We start from the raw sequence: 21,266 nt of genomic DNA on the forward strand, positions 1-21,266 counted from the left end.
TTGATACCAAACACTTGTTGCTGATTTCTGGAAGGAGGATTTTCATTCAGTTCTGTAATTTCTACATCCACAATATCATCCGAAGCATGTGATTTCCCTCCGTCAACCTCCTTACCTTATCCCCGCCACCACCCCCCTTACTGTGTGGACACCAACAGAATGACCACTATTGTCACATACTTAGACAAAAGGACTCCGCTTTAAAGCTTTATTCATGGACACCTAGTAGGGCAAAGTCAAGCAAAATGACCCCTTTAATTGGGTAACTGAAAAGATGACAATATGCCAGCTTTTGAGGCAAGTCAGACCCCTGGAAGGTTTTGGTGGCTTCAGGAATACTCTGGATCTGAGGCGAGCTGTTCTAGAACAGAATACGCTTCGGAAATTCCATTGGCGGCCGCATGCAGCAGGAAACGCTGAGCTTCGCTGTGCGGGTAGACAAAGAGACACGAGGTCAGGGAGAAGCAGACCACAGTGCAGTGAGGACGACAAGAAGGGGGCTCACAGCTCACCTTGACTGTTGAGTGGCTGTCAGATTCCTGAGGACGCCGAGTGCCAGGTTGTACGCCGAATGGGGGTGCCCTTGTTCAGCTGCCCGCCTGCAGGGAGATTGAGACAAATGGATGTGGGAAACGTGGGGGTCCGCTCTGACCCACAAAAGACAATGCAATGGGCCTTACCTGAACCATTCCATGGCTCTCTGACTGTCCTTCTCTACTCCAACCCCTGTGGGGGACACAAGTAATAGTCAGTGATGGCGCTTGTGGAGCCTGCGTCTGTGAAAGGTCTGTGCCATGCTGGGCCTGTTCACTGTAAGTATAGCGACGCCAATAAAGACATAAAGGAAGACGGGCACTAGAAATGAGGTGAGTGGCAGATACACAGTGTGATATAAGTGCACATCCAATGGAACTGTGTGTCGGTGTCACGGAGTGACCGATTTAAAACGGGTAAGTGGAAACAACGGGCACTCCATGAAAGGCCCCATTTAACTGTCATGGTGTTGTCATGTGTGCAAAGCGGAGTGACGTTCATCCTCCCTCCCAAAATGCTAACCTGATCTCCGAGATGAAAATTAAAGGTGCTATATACAGTAACAGCAGTCCTAGGATCGTCCCATGTAGTACAGTGAAGCTGTCTGCATGTAACGTGGTGCCACTCTAGAGCCGGGTGGGCAAAGTCAGTCCTGGTGGGCCGCTGTGGCTGCAGGTTTTTGTTTTGGTTAACTAGAAAATAATCCTCGCCAATAATTTAATTGAATTGCTTCCTTGGTGCTTTCACTCTGCCATGTCCGTCGTTCTCATATCTTAGATTTTTTTTTTTCCCCTTTCTAAGGATTTCAGCTAAACGATTTGTGGCCTGAAATGGACGAGTCCTTCTCGGTCCTCAGTCACTTTCTCTTCACTTTCCTTCCAAGTATTTAAAGCAATTAGTGCACAATAAATACACACAGTTTTAAATGGGGGACTGCTGGTTTCTTTTGTCCATCCATCATCCAACCCACTATATCCTAACTACAGGGTCACGGGGGTCTGCTGGAGCCAATCCCAGCCAACACAAGGCGCAAGGCAGGAAACAAACCCCGGGCAGGGTGCCCGCCCACGGCCGGGCACACACACACACCAAGCACATTGCAAGTTATTGCTAATGAGGAGCAATTTAAAACGGAGAGTACAGCTGAAGGAAGCAGTAAGGGTTCAAAATCTTAACGGGTGAGACCACTCAAATGAAGAAGTGTCAGTGGAACAATAAGCCCTTATTAAGTAATTGAGTGGAACAAAACCCTGCGGCCCTCCAGGACCGACATTGCCCACCCTGGCTCTCGAGCCTTGAGCGATGGATTGATGGGTAGAACATGGCACCGAGTATGAAAGGGCCAGGCGAGGCTTTAACTCCACCTGCCTAACGTGAGGCGCATGTCTCTGAGGTCACCTGCTGACTGTCACAGCCCTCTCGTCGAGGACAGTCCTGCCACTGGTTGGCTTTGGTTTTGCTTCCATGCCCAGTGCTTTGTACTGGACCCTCAGTTGCCCCTCTCTTTGTGTCTTAACAGCTTCGTCCTTTGATCCCAGCACTAGGGGGCTCATTGTGTGCGGTGGGTCTGAGGTTTCTGTTCATTGTGTGAAGAGATGATGTGAATGCCACTCACTGCTGTGCTTCGCCTAACTTAAGTTTAAAGGCGCTATATTCAAACTCCAGGCTGTTCAAGTACTCACCCGTGAGGTAGCGCTGGCCCAGGAGATGCTGGGCCTGTGGATGTCCCAGTGCAGCGTAGAGGCGGGTGACGTGCAGGTGGAAGTTGTGGTGGTGGACGCCCACGTAGAACAAGGCCAGCAGAGCGAGGGTGACGACCAGCAGCTGTGGGGAGAGACCAGCACTAGGTGACCACCGATGGGAACTCCGCACTGCGTGACTCACCTTCAACAGGTCAGGATGACTGGAGAGCCTCACCTCACAGGCACTCCAGCTCAGCTCCGACGGCCCACTTCTGGATCTCGCATGGGGACGGCGGTCCGTGGACGTCTTGTCCTGGAAGCTGGCGCTCCTGCTGCTCCTCCTCATCTCCTCTGGCTTTTCTCTGTCTGGACTGAGGGGGCACAGGAGATGCAGCCATGGCAGACTCCTCCCAGAGACCCCCCCCCACCACCATCCCATCCAGCTGCCTGCTGCTGATAAACTGCTGCCTTTGTCTGCCGTGTGTACAGATGAGGGGAGAGAGCTGTAAATCAGCAGGCCTGAACAAAGGAGGGCACAAGGTGGGCAGACAAAAGGAGAAAATGGCAGCAAAACACACACACATTCAGAGATCGGCTTGGCCAGGTCACCTGCTCGTCCCCTGATTCCTGAAGACCAGCTCTCTGACTGCAGCTGACTTCCCAGCCACTGGCCTTGCTGCTTGTCTCCTTTTTATTCTCACGCGTCTCCTCTCTAGCATTGCAGAAGGGGTGAAAGGCGCTATATACAACCATCAGGCTCATCCTCCAGCGATTCCAAGTGGGACTCTGAACCTGTCCAACTACAAGTCGGTGCTCACCTTAAATGTTTAAACACGGCGTTTATTGTGTTCACTACGTAGGTGAAGGCACTTTATAAAACACTGTCTGACCTCTGCCACGTCACCTGCCATTGGCCATGTTGTATAAATAATGACACATCACGGTGGCACTCGCTGTTCTCTCGTGTGGGTCATGGAAGGCAAGGGTGGACAGTGCCCCCCATAAAAAAAAAAGATGTGTATCCACCTAATGAGATAATTAACTAATTCCAGCAACTCCAAAGGGCAAAGCCAGGGTGCCATCTTAAGAATGCCACTGCCTGTGCCAGGTCACTGTCAATCTGGAGCCCACATCCATGTAGATGATTAAGTGACAGATGACCCTGAGCAAGTCGCTTTGTGAGCTGGGGCTCCAATCATACAAGTTCATTTTTAACAACCCCTCTAAATGTGTAAACAGCGCGGCTTGGACTTTAGGTGGTGCCAACCGTGGACATAAAACATTAACAGCTTATTAAGCTACACTGACGCGCCAGTACTCTAGTGAAGAGGATGCACCACACGTTGAAGTGCATTCACAGTATGCCAGTGTTTCTCAACCGCTGGGTGGCTTGTGACTTGCTATTTTATGTGATGTTGGTGGGTCACAGAGTGGGTCTCAGACAGGTACAATAGCGGGTCACCACACCAATCAGGTCGAGGACCTCCGCTTGTGCTGCCTTTCCTGTTCCCGTCTGTCATTTGATTTCATTATGAAGAAGACAATGGAATAAATAACCAGAATACAAAATGAAATGGGACACAGCAAGGCTTTATCACCTTGGCTATGCCCATGATGTTGCCATGCCCAGTCACAGAGCTCACTTCATGCCAGCCATGTTGGATAAGCTGCCCCAGAATGCACAGAAAGTCAGATTATCAAAAGCATGGCGACCAGCGCAACTGCATTACAACAACTGGAGAACACAAACTGGGATGTGCTCAACACACAGAGAGGGCCTCTGTGGCCAGTGGTCACTAGTCAGGGGGTGGTCCACTCCTATGTGGGGGTCCACATCTGCTCTCATAACAGAGAAACTGGAGAAGAAAGAGCAGAGCAGACTCTTTAGTCTTGGACCCTTTAAATGGGGAGGTGACGGCTTTCACATCTTCTATAACTTTGTGTTGGTCTGGGCTGCTGACGTCACTTCAAGAGAGGACCACTGAATCACAAGCGCATTAAAGTGCAGGCTCAGTTACAGGACAAACTCTGGACACCCCCGAAAGGAGGAAGAAGAGGAGGAGAGAATGAGACTGAAACTGAGAGCCATTATGAACAACGCTACACATCCTCTCTGTGACCCAATGGCCCAGTTGATCATTCAGCAGACGTGTGCCAAGAAACGTGACGGGGGCCTAATTTATATCAATGGCAATATGGCTGTATAGCGCCTCACGGGGACGGGGACTGCGACTGCCGAGGCAGACGTTTTCTTCCTCTTATGCCTTTGTCCTTTTAAGTCATTCTGGCGTGTGTGTTTATTGATTGATTGCTAAATTTAACCATGAAGATAAATAAAGTTCGTTCTATCTACTTAGCTCAATGTGCAGAGTGTATCCCGATCACTGTGGACTGTATGTTCTGTTAAAAACGATTTATATGCTAAACGGCGCCTCACAAGATTTCACCTCACCATTGGCTTCCCATTTGAACCTTCGCGGGTCCCCTGGCATTTCGTTCTAATAATAATACTACAGTTTTTATTTGTATATTGCCGTTCCCATGCTCAGAGTAAGAATGCGGGGAGGACGGTGTTTATAATTTGAGCTCGTCATCGTAATGTTTGAATTCGGAAATTGAAAGTCGTTCCGTGCGCCGGGGGTGTAAGCTGACAGCTGGCATCGCCCGATAAAGCGGAGCTGAGGGCAACTGGAGGCTTCACGGCGCCCAACTTCAAAATGGCGACAGAAGTCTCTCGCGAGAGCTGGTCACGTGAGGCGGAAGTCGTGACCCTCAGTTATGGCGACGCATACAGGGAAGTAAACAGAAACCGGCGAAGAGTACAAAGCGAAGTGGGCGAGATCCAAAATAAAGGAGACACTCTGACTGAGAAGAGAAGCTAAGATTCCTGCACGCGGAAAGAGAGCCGCCGAGGTGCGGAGGTACTGGGGTCCGGGGACGCTGATACGCGCCGTGTTGTGTCCACAGAGCAGCCCTTTACCTTTAAGGCTCGCTGTTGATGTTCGATAGGTGACTTGTGACGTCGTTTGATAGGAAGGTGACTGCGTGCTAGTCACGCTGTATTTGAGTCTTGACGAGCCCGTGCGGGGAGACGTCTGCTGGCGGGCGATTCCCATTTGCAAATCTCGGACGTGTTCGGGTGATCAGTTTCTTTTTTTGACATTGGTTTAGTCCTGTAACAGCTGTCTATTAGCCGTGCCACTCTGTTTAGTTTAGATTATTTTCCTTACAATTGTGCCATTCTGCTTTGTTGTGTCGCTTGTCACTTTGGCCTTTGTGACACTTCTCTTTTAATTGTCTTATCATCATGACTGTTTGAACTGCCCGAAGCTGCAGAGACGGCAGCTCAAGAGTTAATCGATTTTGCAATGGAGCCCAAGCTTTGTGCGCCACTTGATTGGTCGCAAAGGTCGCGGCTCCGCCCCTTTCCACCTCGTTCCAGGCCCGCCTTCTTTCCACCTCGTGCGCGGTCTTGTGGTCGCGGCGTGAAAATCACAGGCAGCTCGGGCTGTCCGTTACGCGGGCGTTCTCGGAAACGGCGGACATTCCGCGTGTCACAGTTTTGATTTCGGTAAATGTCAGCTTTGACTCGTAAACATGGAGATTTGATGCCGTTGTCGTGCGTTTTTAATTCCCAACCGAACAAAATAAACTTTCACCCAAGCGCAATGAGTTCATTTTATTTACGACTTTACTAAAGAACGTTTGCAATCAGGTATAATTAAAATATACAGCCACAGAATGACGGATTTAGGCAGAAAAACAGCCAGGCTTTAATTTGATCCCATTTTTATGTTGTGGCGCAGCTCTTTTCTGAATGTATTTATTAATTTCTCCTTCTACTTGATAGTCACTTCTTCAAGTACGCAGACCCCCTCACTTTTTCCTCATCTTGTTATGTTGCAGCCTTGTCTTAAAATCATTTAGTTTAATTTTTTTCTTCATCAAACATCACTCCGTACCCCAGAATGTTAACGCGAAAACAAGATTATGGGGGGGAAAAAAATCAAAAATTGGAAAGCTTTCATCCCTACAGGTATTCTGTCTGCCATCTTCAGGCCTCTGCACCATTCCTGGTGAACAAGATGGTCACCTCTGGTGGCATTCTGTCAACTATAAGAGATGCAGCCATTAGTGTTTTGGGGGGCTTTGGGTGAACTTTGGCATGACCTCCTCCCAAAATACTCCCCCCTTCACTGTGCAAACTTACATCCATACAAGTATAACTTGGGTGAAATTTAAAGGGGGCCACCTGTGTGACTCACAAGCAACCCCAAAGGGGACTAGTGCCCCCAAGCCATTTTCACATTTGCCCAGGGCAGCGCGGCTCTCCACGCATGTTCTGTGGGCTTTTAAGTCTGGGCTTGGGCTTTCTATTTGAGAGTTGGTAAGAATTAAACATAGCCATGTCAGCCATCTTTCAGGTCCCTAATTATGCCATATACATAGTGACCAAAAGGGGGCGCCCCCGACTGCAGACACAAGTGCACATACACAGCCAAGGGTTCAAATAAAGTGAAAGTGTATTACAGAAAAGTACTTTCACAGGTTCCTTCTGCCTGCCCACGAGGAGTCACAACCTGGTAGCGAGTCTCCTTCACGCTCCTCCTGGCAAGCCTTGTCCTCCATCTTATGACTCCAGATCGCCTGGGTGAGGCAGACACGGATCAGGCAGGAGGAAGTCTTACAAAGTAAGGACAGCCATTCCTTACAGCACCCCCTGACCGCACCCCGAGTAAACCCAAGGGACTGCAACTCCCAGTATGCCCTGTGGGTATTGATCTGAGTACACCTGCCCAGGAATGCTGCCATTCAGCGCATCAGAGGCACATCCAGTCCTGGAAGGCTACTAACTCATGTCCATTCACTACTTTGGCCTCCCACTGGGGAAAGGGTTGTCTGCCGAATCCTCCCAGGATGCCAGTCCATGTTGGCATGGCTTGTGCAGCTTTTGGGTGAGACGGGCCACGTCCTGCCCCTGACTCATTGTACATGTGTATAGTGACAATAAAAGGCATTCAGTTCTGTTCTACTATCCAATACACTAGCATCCTGGCCAGGCACGGGAACAGGCTCCATACCTGCTGAAATGCCCGTCCATCCTGGTTGTCCACAAAATGTGCGTGACCCATGTTAAGATGTATTGAAGTCTAAGTAACCATCGCAGACCCTGGCGTATTCAGTGTTCTCGTTCAAAGTGCACCATCTCTTATAACGCATTTTGTAAAGCATGTGCTAATAAAATGCACTGCTTTTTTCATTCCAACAGGTGGCGCCTCCCAAACATTACCTCTGCTTTTACAAATCGTGCATTTAAAAGGCGTATGGCAGGGACTGGGCAGCTGTACGGACACACAGACACACCCGCACACGGACGCCTGTCCTTTTTATGAAGGTGAATGCTGTCGTTGAGTCGTATTTTAATGTTGTCAAGTCTGTGAACTTTGACTCCTCTTTACTTTCTGCGTGTTGAGTGCCCTGACGTTTACACCCACGCTAATGTCACTTCCACACATGAAGGTCACTCGCAGTAAGCGTTTGTCACACTCTGACTTCGCAGACCGCACACAGTTTGTCCGTTCTTGGTCTCCGTAATCCCAGGTGGGCACCAGCACATGAAATGCTTCACTGGTCTGTGAAAGCCACTTTGTCAGAAGAGGACATTGAAAAGCAGCCCACCGAGGGTACAGAGTTGGACCAGGCCCTGGTGGCGCAGGGAGACTTGATAAGAGTTACTGCCCACTGCCAAGCCCACCCGGACCACCTCCTCTACACTGAGGGCCGGGGTCAAAGACGACTGACCGGGGAGGTGGACGTTCATCAGAGGAAACGTCAGACAATGAGAGCAGGGGCGGTCAGTGTGGCTGCTTCAGCGATTGTCTGTAGCCTGACGGTTCGATTTGTCAGCCGTGTTTGTTACTTTACCTCTTTGGGGTCTCATTTGATCAGAGACACGACAAAGAAATGGAGCGTCCGCAGCCCCACGACCTGTGGATAGAGTTGGGGTCTGTCAGTCGGCGTCTTTGTGCTCCTCTCGTGGAGGCAGTGAGTGCACGTGGGCCCATTTATCCAATCTTTCTTTCTTTCTTTCTTTCTTTTCTTGTCACTCATTGCTGGAATGTCACGCTGACCGGCACTCCATAAAACGGCAGTCAGCGTCTTGGCTGATCACGTGCGGTGGTGAGGTCGGTCAAAGCCATCAGGAAGCGCACTTAGCTGATGGAGAGGAAACTCGGAGACGCAGAGGAGAAGTGGAGCGACCAGAATGAAAGGCCGAGCCTCCATGTGAAACGAGAAGTCGCTGCCTTTAACGCAAAAAGGGCTTCATCAGCACGAGAGAAGGAAGACGCACGGCATTGACGAGACATCTGAGCGCACCACCTGCAATACGTTTGCACCCTAAAAGGACAAGGACAAGGAGCAAATGACATTTTGGGCCTACTAAGAACTTCAGAAATGTGACAAACCAGAGGAGACCATCTGATAATAATAATAAGGTGTATTTATAGAGCGCCTTTCACTAACCCACAGTCACTTTACATGCAGATGGGGAGGAGAAATAAAAATCAAAAGTCCATCAAAGGTGAAAGTTTTGATATTTAAAGGTGGAGGAAGAGGAGCAAACTAGGAGAGACTGAGGAAGAGGGGCCATCGCACTGAAGGAGCGGAGAGTCTGGTGTGTGTACAGTAAGGAGAGGACTGTGTGAGGACCTGAGAGAGCGACGAGGAGTGTAAGGAGCTGAGTGAGGAAGAGGAGGGTGAGGTTACGTTGGGCTGTGAAGGGGAGAAGCAGAATCCTGAGTTTAATCCTTGATGGCACCAGTGGAGACGAGCGGAGAGACGAGGGGACACGTGAGCAGAAGGCTTTGTGTGGCCGCCGAGTTCTCCGTGTCGATTTTGAAGAGGGAGTCACAGTAATCGATACGAGACGTTAAGATTTGAGCTTCATTAAAGGACTGCGATTAGCTGAGCCCCCCAACGTCTCGTTGTGTCCCGGTAGTTTATTTCAGTTTCCCAGAACTCTGTGAGTAAAGAAGTCCTTCCTGGCTTCAGTCTGAAGTCCTTCTGTGTCCTCGAGTGTCTGATTGACCACTAAGCTGAACGAAGAAGACCTGGGGTAGCCCCTCACCGAGTCCCCTAAACAGGTTTAATCGTCTGAGCCTGGCACAGCGGGTCACGTCCTCAGGCCCTGGCAGGCTCCTGGCTGCTGTGCTGTCCTCTGCTCAGGTCTTACAGTGCGGTGACCAGAACTGCACACGGGGCTCCAGAGGTGGTCCCACCCGTGGTGTCCCTTGATTTATATTCCGCTATTTTTACGACATAACAAAACATTTCGTTTGCCCTTTTTAGAGCTTCTGCTCATCGGTGTTCCTCAACCAAAGGTGGGGCGCGGTGTCGCCAGTGGGCTGCCGCCGGTGGGCCGCCATTTGCTGTTGTTGATAAGGTTAGTGGGTCTCGTTGGGTCGCCTGCTCCGAGATTGGCGCTTGATTCATCACCCGCTCGAAGGACCACACTTGAACCACCTCAAGGTTAACTGTGCCATTCAGACTCTTAATGAAACTCTTATGAAAACGCGGCTTGTGACACCACGAGTGTTGACACCGCTGATGAGAGTGTGGTGTCACCGTAAAGCCTTAAAGGTCACTTCCTGTAGCTCAGTGTCACCCATCTTGTGTTTGTAATTGACGCTGCTGTTGCCCGCATGTAGAACTTGGCACTTTGCTCACTAATTAACGTTAAAGAGTGTGTGCCCTGATGCCGGAGTCCCTCGTGATCTTCATGGATTGTTACTAATAAATAAATAATAATCATTCTTTACACAAAGTGCTCTCCACGCGCTGCCCCTCAGTGTCTGCCGTTCGTCCACTTTAGTGTCATGTCAGAATTTCACAAGGTCACCAAGTGCACCAGAATCAAAAAGGGTAGCAGAGCCCTGTGGGTCCCCACTGCTGTGCCCATTCTCCTCCTATCTGTGCCCCCGTTATGTTGGCCCCCTCTGATGTCCACAGCTTCCAGTATCTGTGCCTTGTATGTGGCCTAAGCAGCGTCACTTGACGGAAGCCCAGATGTGATCACAAATCATGTTAATGAATCGTAACGGAGGGCTTTAGGGGTTGGCAGTGGCAGACGGAGCGTTACAACATCCCTGCTGCCCCTCTGGACCCACAAATTAGACCCCCTGCTCCTCCGGCGGCTGCTCCACTTACTTAACGTTTGCTCTCTTCCTTCCTTCCTTCCTTCCTCTCAACTCCCAGGTCCTCCTGCCTCGTGTCCCAAAGCCCCCTTTAAGCTTCAGGTCCTAGTGACCTAGTGGCCCCCTCTTAAACAGTTCCAGGCGAGGGGCTGCTCTGTTTCCAGGTCACAGCCCCCCAAATGAATCTGCTCTCCCTGCAACACATAATAAGACCCCAAAAATAAAATGGGGGGGCTCCTGGAGTGACTGATTGCACTGAATGTCACAGGAGTACCACGTCTGACCTGACCTCAGTCTGTCCTCTTGTGCACCATACGGTCATGTGACTAATGGACGCACTGTAGCTTGGACTTCTCAGATGTGACGCCATCTAAGGTAGGGATTGCTATGCTGGAGTGGGGCGACTTGTCACCAGTCGATTAGCACGTCACCGAATTCTCTACATGGGACACTATTGACCCTATGAAAGGGTCACCTCAGTGTCACAAAATCATCCAAAAGAATTTCAGTAGGACATCTAAAATAAGTTAGAAATGAAACATTGGGCTTTCTTCAGGTCAGCTAGCAGGAAAGGGGAGAGGATGACGATGATGGGGACAAAAGCAGAAGAGTGCATGTGAATGGCGGAGAGCCGAGAAGGAAGCGGTAGCAGAATTTCTATTAATGTTGTCATGGAGGACGGGGACTTTAATACATTTGTGTCTAGCCAACGTGTCACCGAAGGCTGAGCTGTGGCACCTGTGATTAAGAGTCTTGTCAGCTTCCTTTGGATTTATAATCCTTGAACCTTCCAGAAGAGCAGCAGCAGTTAAGACATGAACTGGAGAAGAGCCCGTCCAAAGGAAAAAAAAGAAAGAAACCTTTTTATTTGTTCAAATGTTCTGCTAATGAAGCCTACATGTTGAGTCAGGGAGGGCGTCAGAACCGCCACTTTCAAGGAGGTCTTCAAGCCCACTGTGCCGCTGCACTGGTCACATGGCTTACAAGAAAACCCCAAGAAGATAAGCATCACCATCGAGTCGTTTCACACTTCGCCCTGCACAGTTTAATGTCACCTCTTAGCTGGCTGCAGGCTGCACACACACTGAGCTCCTCCGCGGCCCCCCATTGACTTCACTTCAGGCACACACACCTGATGAACTGTCAGCCGCTGAGGTGGGGGGCTTCAGACGGTTCTCTTTTGTTTTTGGTCTTCATTTTATGTGTGTGTGTTGAACTGGCCCTCCTCTAACCCTAACTTTTCCAAAGTGCCTCACGCGCTACCCGCAGATGCACGTCGGCCTGTCTGTGCACAGACCCTCTTGTAGTTCGTAACATCCTGATGTGTGTGGCACGACTTGAAGGCTGGTGTCGTCTGCCCGCCATCGTGTAGCGCCTTACACAGAGAGCACCCGTCCAGTTTAACTGGTAGACGTGAATCTGCCATGTTTATACCGTGCCTTTGGTTGTCGGGACCCCTACAGAGTTCCCAACGTGCTTATGTGGCACGCGCGCTCCACACAGCTGGCTGACCCGCGCTTTATCACACCTCATGTTGGATCGCCATGTCAGTATAAGGTATCTTTAAAGTGGGCTGATATTCGAGTCGTGAATTACACCCGACATACTGGGGGACATGGACCTGACATACTGGGGGGTCTTACCAGAAGTTGTTGTTGTGCTGTGAGCCGCCCAGTTGAATTTCTTCACCTTGTCCAGAGTCTGCTGTGCTTGAATGTGCAGACTGAGGCGATGTGGGCGAGTCGTAATAAGCGAACACGTCCAGCGAGACGGAGGTGCGGACATCCTTAGTTACCGGCCCACCAGAACTCCTGCACAGGCGACCACAGTTTTCTTTTCACTTTTTTTTGGCTTCACAGACTCAATTTCACTTTGGCCCCATAGCGCTCTGTGAAGACCACAGCTGACGTAAATGGCGCCGCGTTACACAATTTCCAGTCACGGGATGTGGCAGACTTGCCAACTGCAGTTGCTGATCTTGTTGCCACGTCGTTTTAAACAACTGAAACTCACTGGGCATGCGAGTGCGTGATGACCACCAGCACAGTCTTGACCGCCCATAGCGTGCTGCCTGATGGAGGGTTACCAGGTATGTCAACTTCAGCCACATTCTCGGCCCTTTTCTGTTCTGGTATGTAAAACGTGAGACATCAGACAGATGAGCTCCTCTTGTGTGTGTGAGGTCCAAAGCACTCGTGTTCCTCATCGCTGCCTTATATGCATTGTAGTTGGACAGAGAGCCCCCACATAGTGATCAAACCTGTTTGAGGGGAGAGTCGCGGGTTAGTTTGACGGGGTCACTGGCTGTGGCAGACTACACAGCAGGTGGTCATGGGAGTAACCCACAATGAAGAGCCTGCCAGGAGGAGTGGAGGAGAAAAGAGAGAGGAAGAGGAGAAGAAGAAGAAGGAGTTTGGGTTGTGCTTGTGAGAAAAGGAGAGTAAAAGAAAGTGTGTGCCTTGAACTTGTGACCCACGCCTGTCTATGTCGCCCCCTGGTGGTCCACAACCTACATTAGCCCATCTCCGTAGAGCAGCTCTTACTGTTCGCACCCTCCTGACATCTTTCGGTCATTATGTAGCACCTTACACAGGGGTCATCCTACCAAAGAGCTTTACTTTAGGGGGTGGTCCACTCGGCGGTCTGCTTCAATCTGCCTCAAGATGGTTGGTCACCATTTGGCACCATACATAGGGTCTTCATGTCAACGTGACATGTCTATACAATTGCACCCTCTCTAGTGATCTTTTTTATGAAGCCCACCTTGGTGTTCAGGTCCACTTCAACTTGTAAGCTGTAACTTGCAGGTCCACGTCAGTCACTTCTTATAGTGACCACCAACCATGACATGCATGGTTAGGCTTATATTGGTGCTCTTGGTGGTCCGTAGCGTTTTAAACGGTCATCACTGACTGATATAAACCTACAAGTCCTCACCGCTTGCTTTGCACTCCTTGCAGACTCCCATCCATCGGTTTTGGTGTTCAAACCGATTCCAAAGCCCCCTGTCTTGTACTTTAATCACCCGTATGGTGGGCATGCAGTGGCTCATCCTGGAGGAGCACATTCTGGAAGTGGCCTGTGTGGCTGCCTCAGTGGTGGGGTTTGTAATTCCTCGTAGTGAAGGACAGAAATTCTCAGAATTTAATTGGTAAACAAATCAGAATTCCCCGGATGAAGAGTTGATGGGTGAACCCCCGCCTATAAGCACAGATGTGCATCTTTAGTCATCCACTTTGAGCCCAGGTGGCGCCACAGGGCATAGCAGAGTTGACACAGTGCTGAGGTAGGGCGTATGGAACTCTGCCATGAAGAACAGGTGAATCTATGGAGAACAAAGCTGCCAGTGTCAGCCAGCGTGCCGCCCATATGAAGGCCAGACTTTTTGTAAATCTCCTCGTTGCTAACATGTCTTCCACCCTGCAGGTCCGTCATGAGCTTCAGCCGCTCTCAGCCCGACTCCCTGGCTGACACGGCCCCTTTCCTCTCCCAGCCAGATGAGACGGAGGTCGTCGGGGAGCGGCCCACCGAGACGCAGGACCTGGACGATATGCCACCCAGCGGAGTGTCCAAGCGGAGGGCCTGGCTGTGCGTGGCGGTGCTCTGCTATGTCAATCTGCTGAACTACATGGACCGGTTCACAGTGGCAGGTCAGTGTGCCCGTCCCGTCCTTGTGACGTTTGGCCCCCAGGTGTCCTGACAGTAAGTAATAACCTGCCGCGTTCATTTTAGGGGTGCTTCCTGACATCGAGAACTTCTTCAACATTGGAGACAGCAACTCTGGTCTTCTGCAGACAGGTGAGCAGGGCGAGGGGCTTCAGGGTGTGGACGAACATCAGGGCTGGCAAGCCAGGCTTGCTTACCATTGTGCTTCTCGACAGTGTTTATCTGCAGCTACATGGTGCTTGCGCCGGTGTTTGGCTACCTGGGTGACCGCTACAACAGGAAGTACATCATGTGCGTTGGCATACTCTTCTGGTCGGCTGTTACGCTGGGCAGCTCGTATATTCCCAAAGAGGCAGGTGTCACCGTTTGTCCCATGCTGGTGCCCCTCGGCAGGGTGCCGACCCCCCTGCTTATTCCTCTTGTTTGATTTCAGCACTTCTGGCTTCTGCTCTTGACCCGTGGCCTGGTGGGAGTCGGCGAGGCCAGCTATTCCACCATTGCTCCTACAATCATCGCCGACCTCTACGTAGCTGACCAACGCTCACGCATGCTGTCCATCTTCTATTTCGCCATTCCCGTGGGCAGGTAATGTCTTTCTGTTTGTTACCCACAGTCTGACTCTTTCGGTCACCTCTGCGCGTAGAGTAACACGTCTGCCTGCCTTTACAGCGGCTTGGGCTACATCGTGGGATCCAGCGTCCTAAAGCAGACGAACGACTGGCACTGGGCACTGCGGGTGAGTCCATCGGCTCACATGTAGGCAGCTCCTCGCAGGCCACACACCTGACTGAACGTCTCGTCCCGTGTGCTTCTCCTCCGCAGGTCACCCCAGCCCTTGGCCTGCTGGCAGTGGTGCTTCTGCTGCTCGTCCTGAAGGAGCCAAAGCGAGGAGCAGTAGAGGAGCGGAGCGAGCGCTCAGTGGTGCACACCAGCTGGATGGAAGACCTCCGGGCCCTGAGCAAGAAGTACGTGAGCTTGTCATACAGGGGTCTTACATTTGGGTGGCTGCGGGTTTTCATACCTCTCTTTGTATTGATGAGTAACCAATCACTGGGACTTTGGCTCCTTTCACTGACTCGCTGGTTACGACTGCCAACCCTGCATTGCTTCTTTCTCCACAACCCACTGCCAGGCCACAAGTAATGAGCTCCTCCTGGTTAAAAGCGTTTCGGTGATGTCAGTTAGTAGACGTCCATGTTAGTAATGGAGGCAGGGACCTGAGAAGTGTGTGGAGGATTCCATGTGAGCCCTTGGGTGCTCCAATGTGTGAAGTGGAGTTGAAGGAGGAGATCAGAGCAATGGAGAGCTAAGATCTCAAAGTCACTGCAGGCCACACCAAGGTGATGGTTGGAGGTGTGGAGGACACGTGGCAAAGGTGTGGGGAAAAACTTCATTCAGTGTCCAAAGGGCGGGCTGCAGGCCTTTGTAAGTAGGAAGTGTGTGAGGGGAGCGCAGAATGCTGGCGTAGTCGGTGAAAATGGAGACACCAGCAATGGTGCTGACCAAAGTAGGGACGGTCTGCTACTGAGGTGATGTGTTGAGTGATGGAGGCACAATGGTGATACTGAAGGTGAGGGGGCACACGGAGGAGCTGACCACCACTGTGATCTGTAAACTACTGCAGGCTCTCTGGCATTGAACGGTGAAGGTTATGAAAGCCACAGGGAAGTGAGATGCTGCCAATGGAGGCAAAACATGAAGAAGAGTTAGAAGGAACAGAGGTGAGAATGATCAGGTGGAGGTGTGGACTATCACGGCATGAGAGTCCTGAGGGGGTTTGGGCATGTGGAGCGAATGGCAAAGGGAGATGGGGTGAAGAGGAGGGAGGATGAGGAAGATACGTGGTGGGTGGTGGGCACCAGAAGATAGGGTGAGTCTCAGCCTAGAGGATGTCCAGGACCACAGAGAGTGAGGGACGATCGGTCAATGTGGGCTCACCCAGCAAAAGGCCTTGATCTTGGTGATAATGATGATGACAGCCGGACTTTTGTCATCCTGTTCATACTCACATGTGCAGAGGTCACCTACCTCGAGGTCCACCGTGGTACACACAGACAAGTTTAATGTATGCTGCATATTAGACGCTGACATGGCTGAAATTGGTGGTACCGCTGCACTGAAAAGTGTGAACGTTCTTTAGTCTTCCATACCTGCATGCCTTGGCTTGACGGTTGTTTTTTTATGTCCAAAGACGTTCAGAATGGTCCTTTAGAAGTTCTGAAAAGTCAAAGTACTGAAGTAATACTGATGAACACTGTGCTAGAGGGTGGTGAGGATGAGGAAGGGGCGATGATGGACTCTCGGCTCACTTCAGTTCCGTTTTATTTTTGAATCGCGTTCTTCACTAACTGCAGACGCGCTATAACAATTTCATACGTAAGATGGAATTTGCGACCTACAAATGTCTAATTAGTTCACACGCACACACGTATTTGTGTTATTAGCCACCACAGGAAGTGGAGCTGCCACCGCTGTACCTTCTTAGCTAAGGAGGCGTAATCTAGTCCGGCCGTGAAATTCTCGATGTGCCCGCGGCTGGCAGTGGGGAGTAAACAGCAGGGGACTTCCACAAGTCAACCATTGTGTCGGGTGACCAGAATTAGCAGTATGCCGGACGTGTCCGGGTGAGCCCTCTGCCAAGTCAGGTGTATCACTGGCAACAGGAAATGACTTCTGACTGTAAAACTGGTTGCAGTTGTGGCCTTCCAGGACCTGAATTTGAAACCCCTGATGTGACATCTGTGGGTGCTCATCTAGACTTAGGTGGGGTCTTAAACCGCCCCCTGTGACCCTTAGTGTCTGACTCGGACTCTCATGGTCTCTTCTCACAGCACCAGCTTTATCCTGTCGTCTCTGGGCTTCACCTCCGTGGCCTTCGTCACCGGCTCTCTGGCACTCTGGGCCCCGGCCTTCCTTCTGCGGGCGCGAGTGGTGCTGGGCAATTTGAAGCCATGCTTGACAGAGCCTTGCATTTCAGATGACAGGTAAGTAGGTGACCTTCTCATTGTGTCCATTGATCGTCTGAGGTTGGCGTCACGCTACGTGACTTTGAGGCAGAGGAGTCGGGGGGCCTCGTGAGCTCACCTCATTCTGACAGCCATTGTGAGCGTTCCACTGCTTGTATGAATGCCCTTCCAGGTGCCGCCTCTGCCCCGCATGTTCCTTTATCCATCAAGACGTGGTGCTCAACACGAGAGGTCAGACGGGTGGGCCTCTCTTCTGCTGGCAGGGTCCTAAACACCCAGGTTCCTTGTTTCCTTGTAGCCACGTTGTATGCATTGTGTACCTCTAGCTGAGCTCTCTTTTGTCATTAACTGTTGCACCCACAGATGCCCACTCGATGACTTGATTATAACTGGACTGAGCTGCTGGCGATGCCCTTACTACACAAGTGGCTGTCACGGGTGCGGGCAATGGCACAACTCACTAAGATTATATCAATGAACCAAAAGTCACTGGAAAAGGCGAACAATGTGATGCTGGCGTTAATCTCCATTTGAGATGTATTATGAAAACTCTAGAAATTACTGAAGCGGGGGGACCCCCAAAACCTCCAGGCAGTGTTAACAGCTTTATTATACAACTACAGCAATTCCCCTTGAGATGCATCCATTTACAAACCGCCAATTATCGTTGTTTTGATGTTGTGCTTCTTACCGATGCCACACGCAGAAATTACACTCAGCTGGGCACAATGCCACTTGATGGACTGAATAACAGAACTGTAGGCTCCTGACGCCTGGTGACATTTTCCATAACTACACTTGGCTCCCGTGCTGATGCAGGCACTTTTTTAGGTGCCCCCCAAACCCTCGTGCACCTTGCACTCTCATTTTCATCGGCTGCCTGAAATGAAAGTGCCATTTGTCACACTGCCGTATCCTGCTAGTCGCCACCCCTGTCCCTTTGCACGTTCCTTTCAACGTATCCTAATGCCGTGTCCACTTTTCTTCACTGACTGCAGCCTCATTTTCGGGGTGATCACCTGCATTACCGGGATCCTCGGAGTCGGCCTGGGTGTGGAGGTGAGCCGCCGCCTTCGGATTAAAAACCCTCGTGCTGACCCCCTGGTGTGTGCCACAGGGATGCTGATGTCTGCCCCTTTCTTGTTCCTGGCCATCATCTGCGCAGAGTCCAGCACTGTCGCCACTTATGTGAGTTCTGAATCGGCTGCCTCTAAACTTTGGTGCCAGCCTTGCCCCATCGTCTCCACTAACCTGCCCGACCTCCCTTTTTCAGGCCTTCATTTTTCTGGGAGAGACCTTCCTGTCTTTGAACTGGGCGATCGTGGCTGACATTTTGCTGGTGAGTATGCCCACCCAAGTCCTTGTACAGCCTGACTGCGTGCCCCCCTCTAACCATAATGCCTCTTTTTTTTCCCCTAATAGTACGTGGTAGTGCCAACACGGCGGTCCACAGCTGAAGCGTTACAGATTATCGTCTCCCACCTGCTGGGCGATGCGGGCAGCCCCTACCTCATTGGCACGGTAAGTCTCACTGCCCGACGTGGCGCTTTTCTGCTTGGAGGCCGAGCTGTGACTCGTGCCCATGGGCGTCTGCTTTCTCTCCCTGCAGATCTCCGACTCCATCCGAAGTCGCTCCCCTGATTCCTTCCTCTGGCAGTTCAAGTCCCTGCAGTACTCCCTGCTGCTGTGCTCGTTTGTGGCTGTGATTGGGGGAGGCTTCTTCCTGTCCACCGCGCTCTTCGTGGAGAGGGACCGGACCCTCGCGCAGAACCAGACGCAGATAGGTAACTGGTGGAGTTGGGAGTAGTGGGTTGGGGATCGCTTGTAGTGTGGAGTTGGCAGCTGTCAGCGTTTCGTAGTGACCACAGTGAATAAGCAAGAGTGCCGACTCTGCACAAAGTCCACAAAGCTGCTTAGTCAGCCATTCGCAGTGACAGGGACGTCACACTTTAGTGATTCACCAAGTGTCTCTCAGACTGGCACTTCGCTTGTCTTTCCTAACATCAGGTCTTCTGAGCCTAACATGCACCCCCTGTGCTGGTGAGGAGATTGGCAGGTCGACAGCCAATCAGAGAGGAAAGGGGCGGTGATTGAAACAAGCAGTTGTTCAATCAGAGAGCACCCAGTGGGACACTCCGCCCAACACACCACAGACTAGCAAAGCAGACAAACCTGCAGCATTGACAACCAATCGGTGACAGGCTGCTTAGGGAAACAACCAATCAGAGAGCATTTCCCTCCACTGCCTTTGTTGCCAGTCAAACTAGGACTGTGCGGCTTCAAGGGGACCAAAAACAAAAGGTAAATTGTGTTCGAGAAATAAAAAAATGCCAGCTTTGATGTGGCACATGTACCTCCAGACTGCTGTTTGCATCGCACCGTCCCACTGAGATGAGGCTTCAGCCCCCCCTTTGAAGTGCACCCCTAAGACCCTTGGGCATGTCCACTGGTGCAGTGCCTCCAGGGTATCGATGTCCATATGGCTTATTGGGCACAGGAGTGCACCCTTCAGACGGGTCTAATGACATATGAAGAGCCGTACTCTCTAAAGGCTAATGTGCTTGTATTTAAGGCGGGTACCATTGAACACCCATATATTTTGAAAAGTTTGCCCCGTTTAGGATCCAGCTGGTTGTCATGCCCATATGAGACTAGCAAGGCCACCCTCGGCTACTGTAGACCACTAAGATCTTCTGAGATCAAACCGCCCCACTGGTGACACTGGTGCAGTGCTTCCTAGAGACTGACGTGTCGGCACCACTGGCCTCTGAAAGCTCAAACGCCATTCCGCCTGGCATTCTGTTAGAAAGATTGCTCTCCCCTAAAGGTGGGAAGTCTGCTGACAGAAGCTTGGCTGAGTGTAATGTGCCCCTTCAGGCTGCTCTGCTGTCACTGACCCCTAAAATCTTGAGATATTGGACCCTGTATAGGATGCCATGCTGCTGTTGGTGCAGTGCCTACCACAGAGTGACTCCCATACATGCCAAAGAGCTCATTGGACACAGACAAGCCAGTGAACCCTATGATCTACCCTGCTATCATACTGGTAAGGTCTTGCGAGATTGGGCACCACCAAGGGGTCACATGCTGACAGTGATGACTGACATCCGTATGTGCCAACAAGCTCATTGGACACGGACAAGCCCGCTCAGTTAAGACCTGTGCCCATCAAACGCTGACATATTTACACAAAAAGTTGGGACCACTGAAGGCCAACCATACTACAAAACTGTAGGACACCCAAGTCCCATGAGAGAGGATTGCCCCCTGATGCTCTAGCAGGCTGTGATGCCCATAATAGAGTAGTGCCCCCTAGAGGTCATCTTGAGTGATCTAAAGGTTGCCCTGCTGTTAGAGATGTGTTGAGTTCACTTGAGTGTCCAGTGCCTGCTGTGGGTGCCATGCAGTATCGGCACCCAGGACAGAGGTGGCATGGCAGGTGGTCCTGTGAGACGTGAAGCCCCCAAAACAGTGTAGGGTGGTCCCTTGATGTTTGCCAGGTCCATTTTTGTTGCATGTGTGAAGTTTCAAGTTCTCCTCGCCATTGTAGTGTCCCACTCGCACTTTGACATGTGTGGCCCCGCTGACCACCCCTGCTGTTCTTTTCAGGTGACGAGCCCATTGTCGTCCCGAAGAGAGGCCGGTCGAAGAAGGTTCCAGTGTCCAGTGTCTTGATATGATGGACACGACTGCTTTGGACAGAAGGAAAGGGAATGAGTGGCCCAAGTGACACTTGCTGCTGGACACATTGTTTACTTTTTTTTGATACGTGACAAAAAGGACTTTAGAGACAGAAAGGGGACCCCGTGGGGGGCCTGTGACCCTCACTGATGAGTGCCATTATGAATGTTCACAAGCACAAATCACAGTTTGGTGAGTGGGCCCGGGCAGCCATGCAGCTGCATCTCCTGGGGTAGCCGTGCTGCTGGGGGCTCCAAACTTTTGTCTTCTTCTTCTTCTTCTTCTTCGGTTTGATAATAAATTTATTGTGTCACACATCTGGTCCCCAAGACTCAATTCAGTGCAAATGGGCCCTGCCACAAAATGTGCCCCCCCCAAGGCCCATAGACTGGGAAGTCACTCTTTGGTGGGTTGATGTGACCCTGGGGAGGTGAGGTGACTGAAGGTGACACAATGTGACAAAGCCTGGATCGACGACCTGAAGATCTCAGGGAGGTGACAGTGTGTGACCCCAGATGGGCTCCTGTGTCGAGTGAAGGGTT

General features: G+C 51.1%; 2 protein-coding genes across 3 annotated transcripts; one reads left to right on the forward strand and one right to left on the reverse strand.

Annotated features, from left to right (window-relative positions):
• Positions 1–200: 200 nt before the first annotated feature.
• Positions 201–2,611, reverse strand: LOC120536164 (secretory immunoglobulin A-binding protein EsiB-like). Its single transcript, XM_039764492.1, has 5 exons — positions 2,452–2,611; positions 2,217–2,358; positions 681–726; positions 513–599; positions 201–426 (listed from the first exon to the last, which is right to left on the reverse strand). Exons 1-5 carry the CDS (start codon positions 2,560–2,562, stop codon positions 330–332), a joined length of 483 nt encoding a protein of 160 aa, XP_039620426.1. The 5' UTR covers positions 2,563–2,611; the 3' UTR covers positions 201–329.
• Positions 2,612–4,969: 2,358 nt separating this feature from the next.
• On the forward strand, positions 4,970–21,041 carry spns1 (spinster homolog 1 (Drosophila)). Of its 2 annotated transcripts, none has more exons than XM_039764779.1 (13): positions 4,970–5,137; positions 13,838–14,061; positions 14,144–14,209; positions 14,293–14,429; positions 14,511–14,662; positions 14,747–14,813; positions 14,900–15,042; positions 16,909–17,061; positions 18,042–18,231; positions 18,317–18,382; positions 18,466–18,564; positions 18,653–18,827; positions 20,653–21,041. In XM_039764779.1, exons 2-13 carry the CDS (start codon positions 13,845–13,847, stop codon positions 20,721–20,723), a joined length of 1,536 nt encoding a protein of 511 aa, XP_039620713.1. In that variant the 5' UTR covers positions 4,970–5,137; positions 13,838–13,844; the 3' UTR covers positions 20,724–21,041. The 2 variants fall into 2 exon arrangements, with proteins under 2 accessions (XP_039620713.1, XP_039620712.1); XM_039764778.1 differs by having other exon boundaries at positions 4,970–5,129.
• Positions 21,042–21,266: the final 225 nt, after the last annotated feature.

The sequence above is a fragment of the Polypterus senegalus genome, chromosome 10, assembly GCF_016835505.1.
Source record: "Polypterus senegalus isolate Bchr_013 chromosome 10, ASM1683550v1, whole genome shotgun sequence".
NCBI lineage: Eukaryota > Metazoa > Chordata > Cladistia > Polypteriformes > Polypteridae > Polypterus > Polypterus senegalus.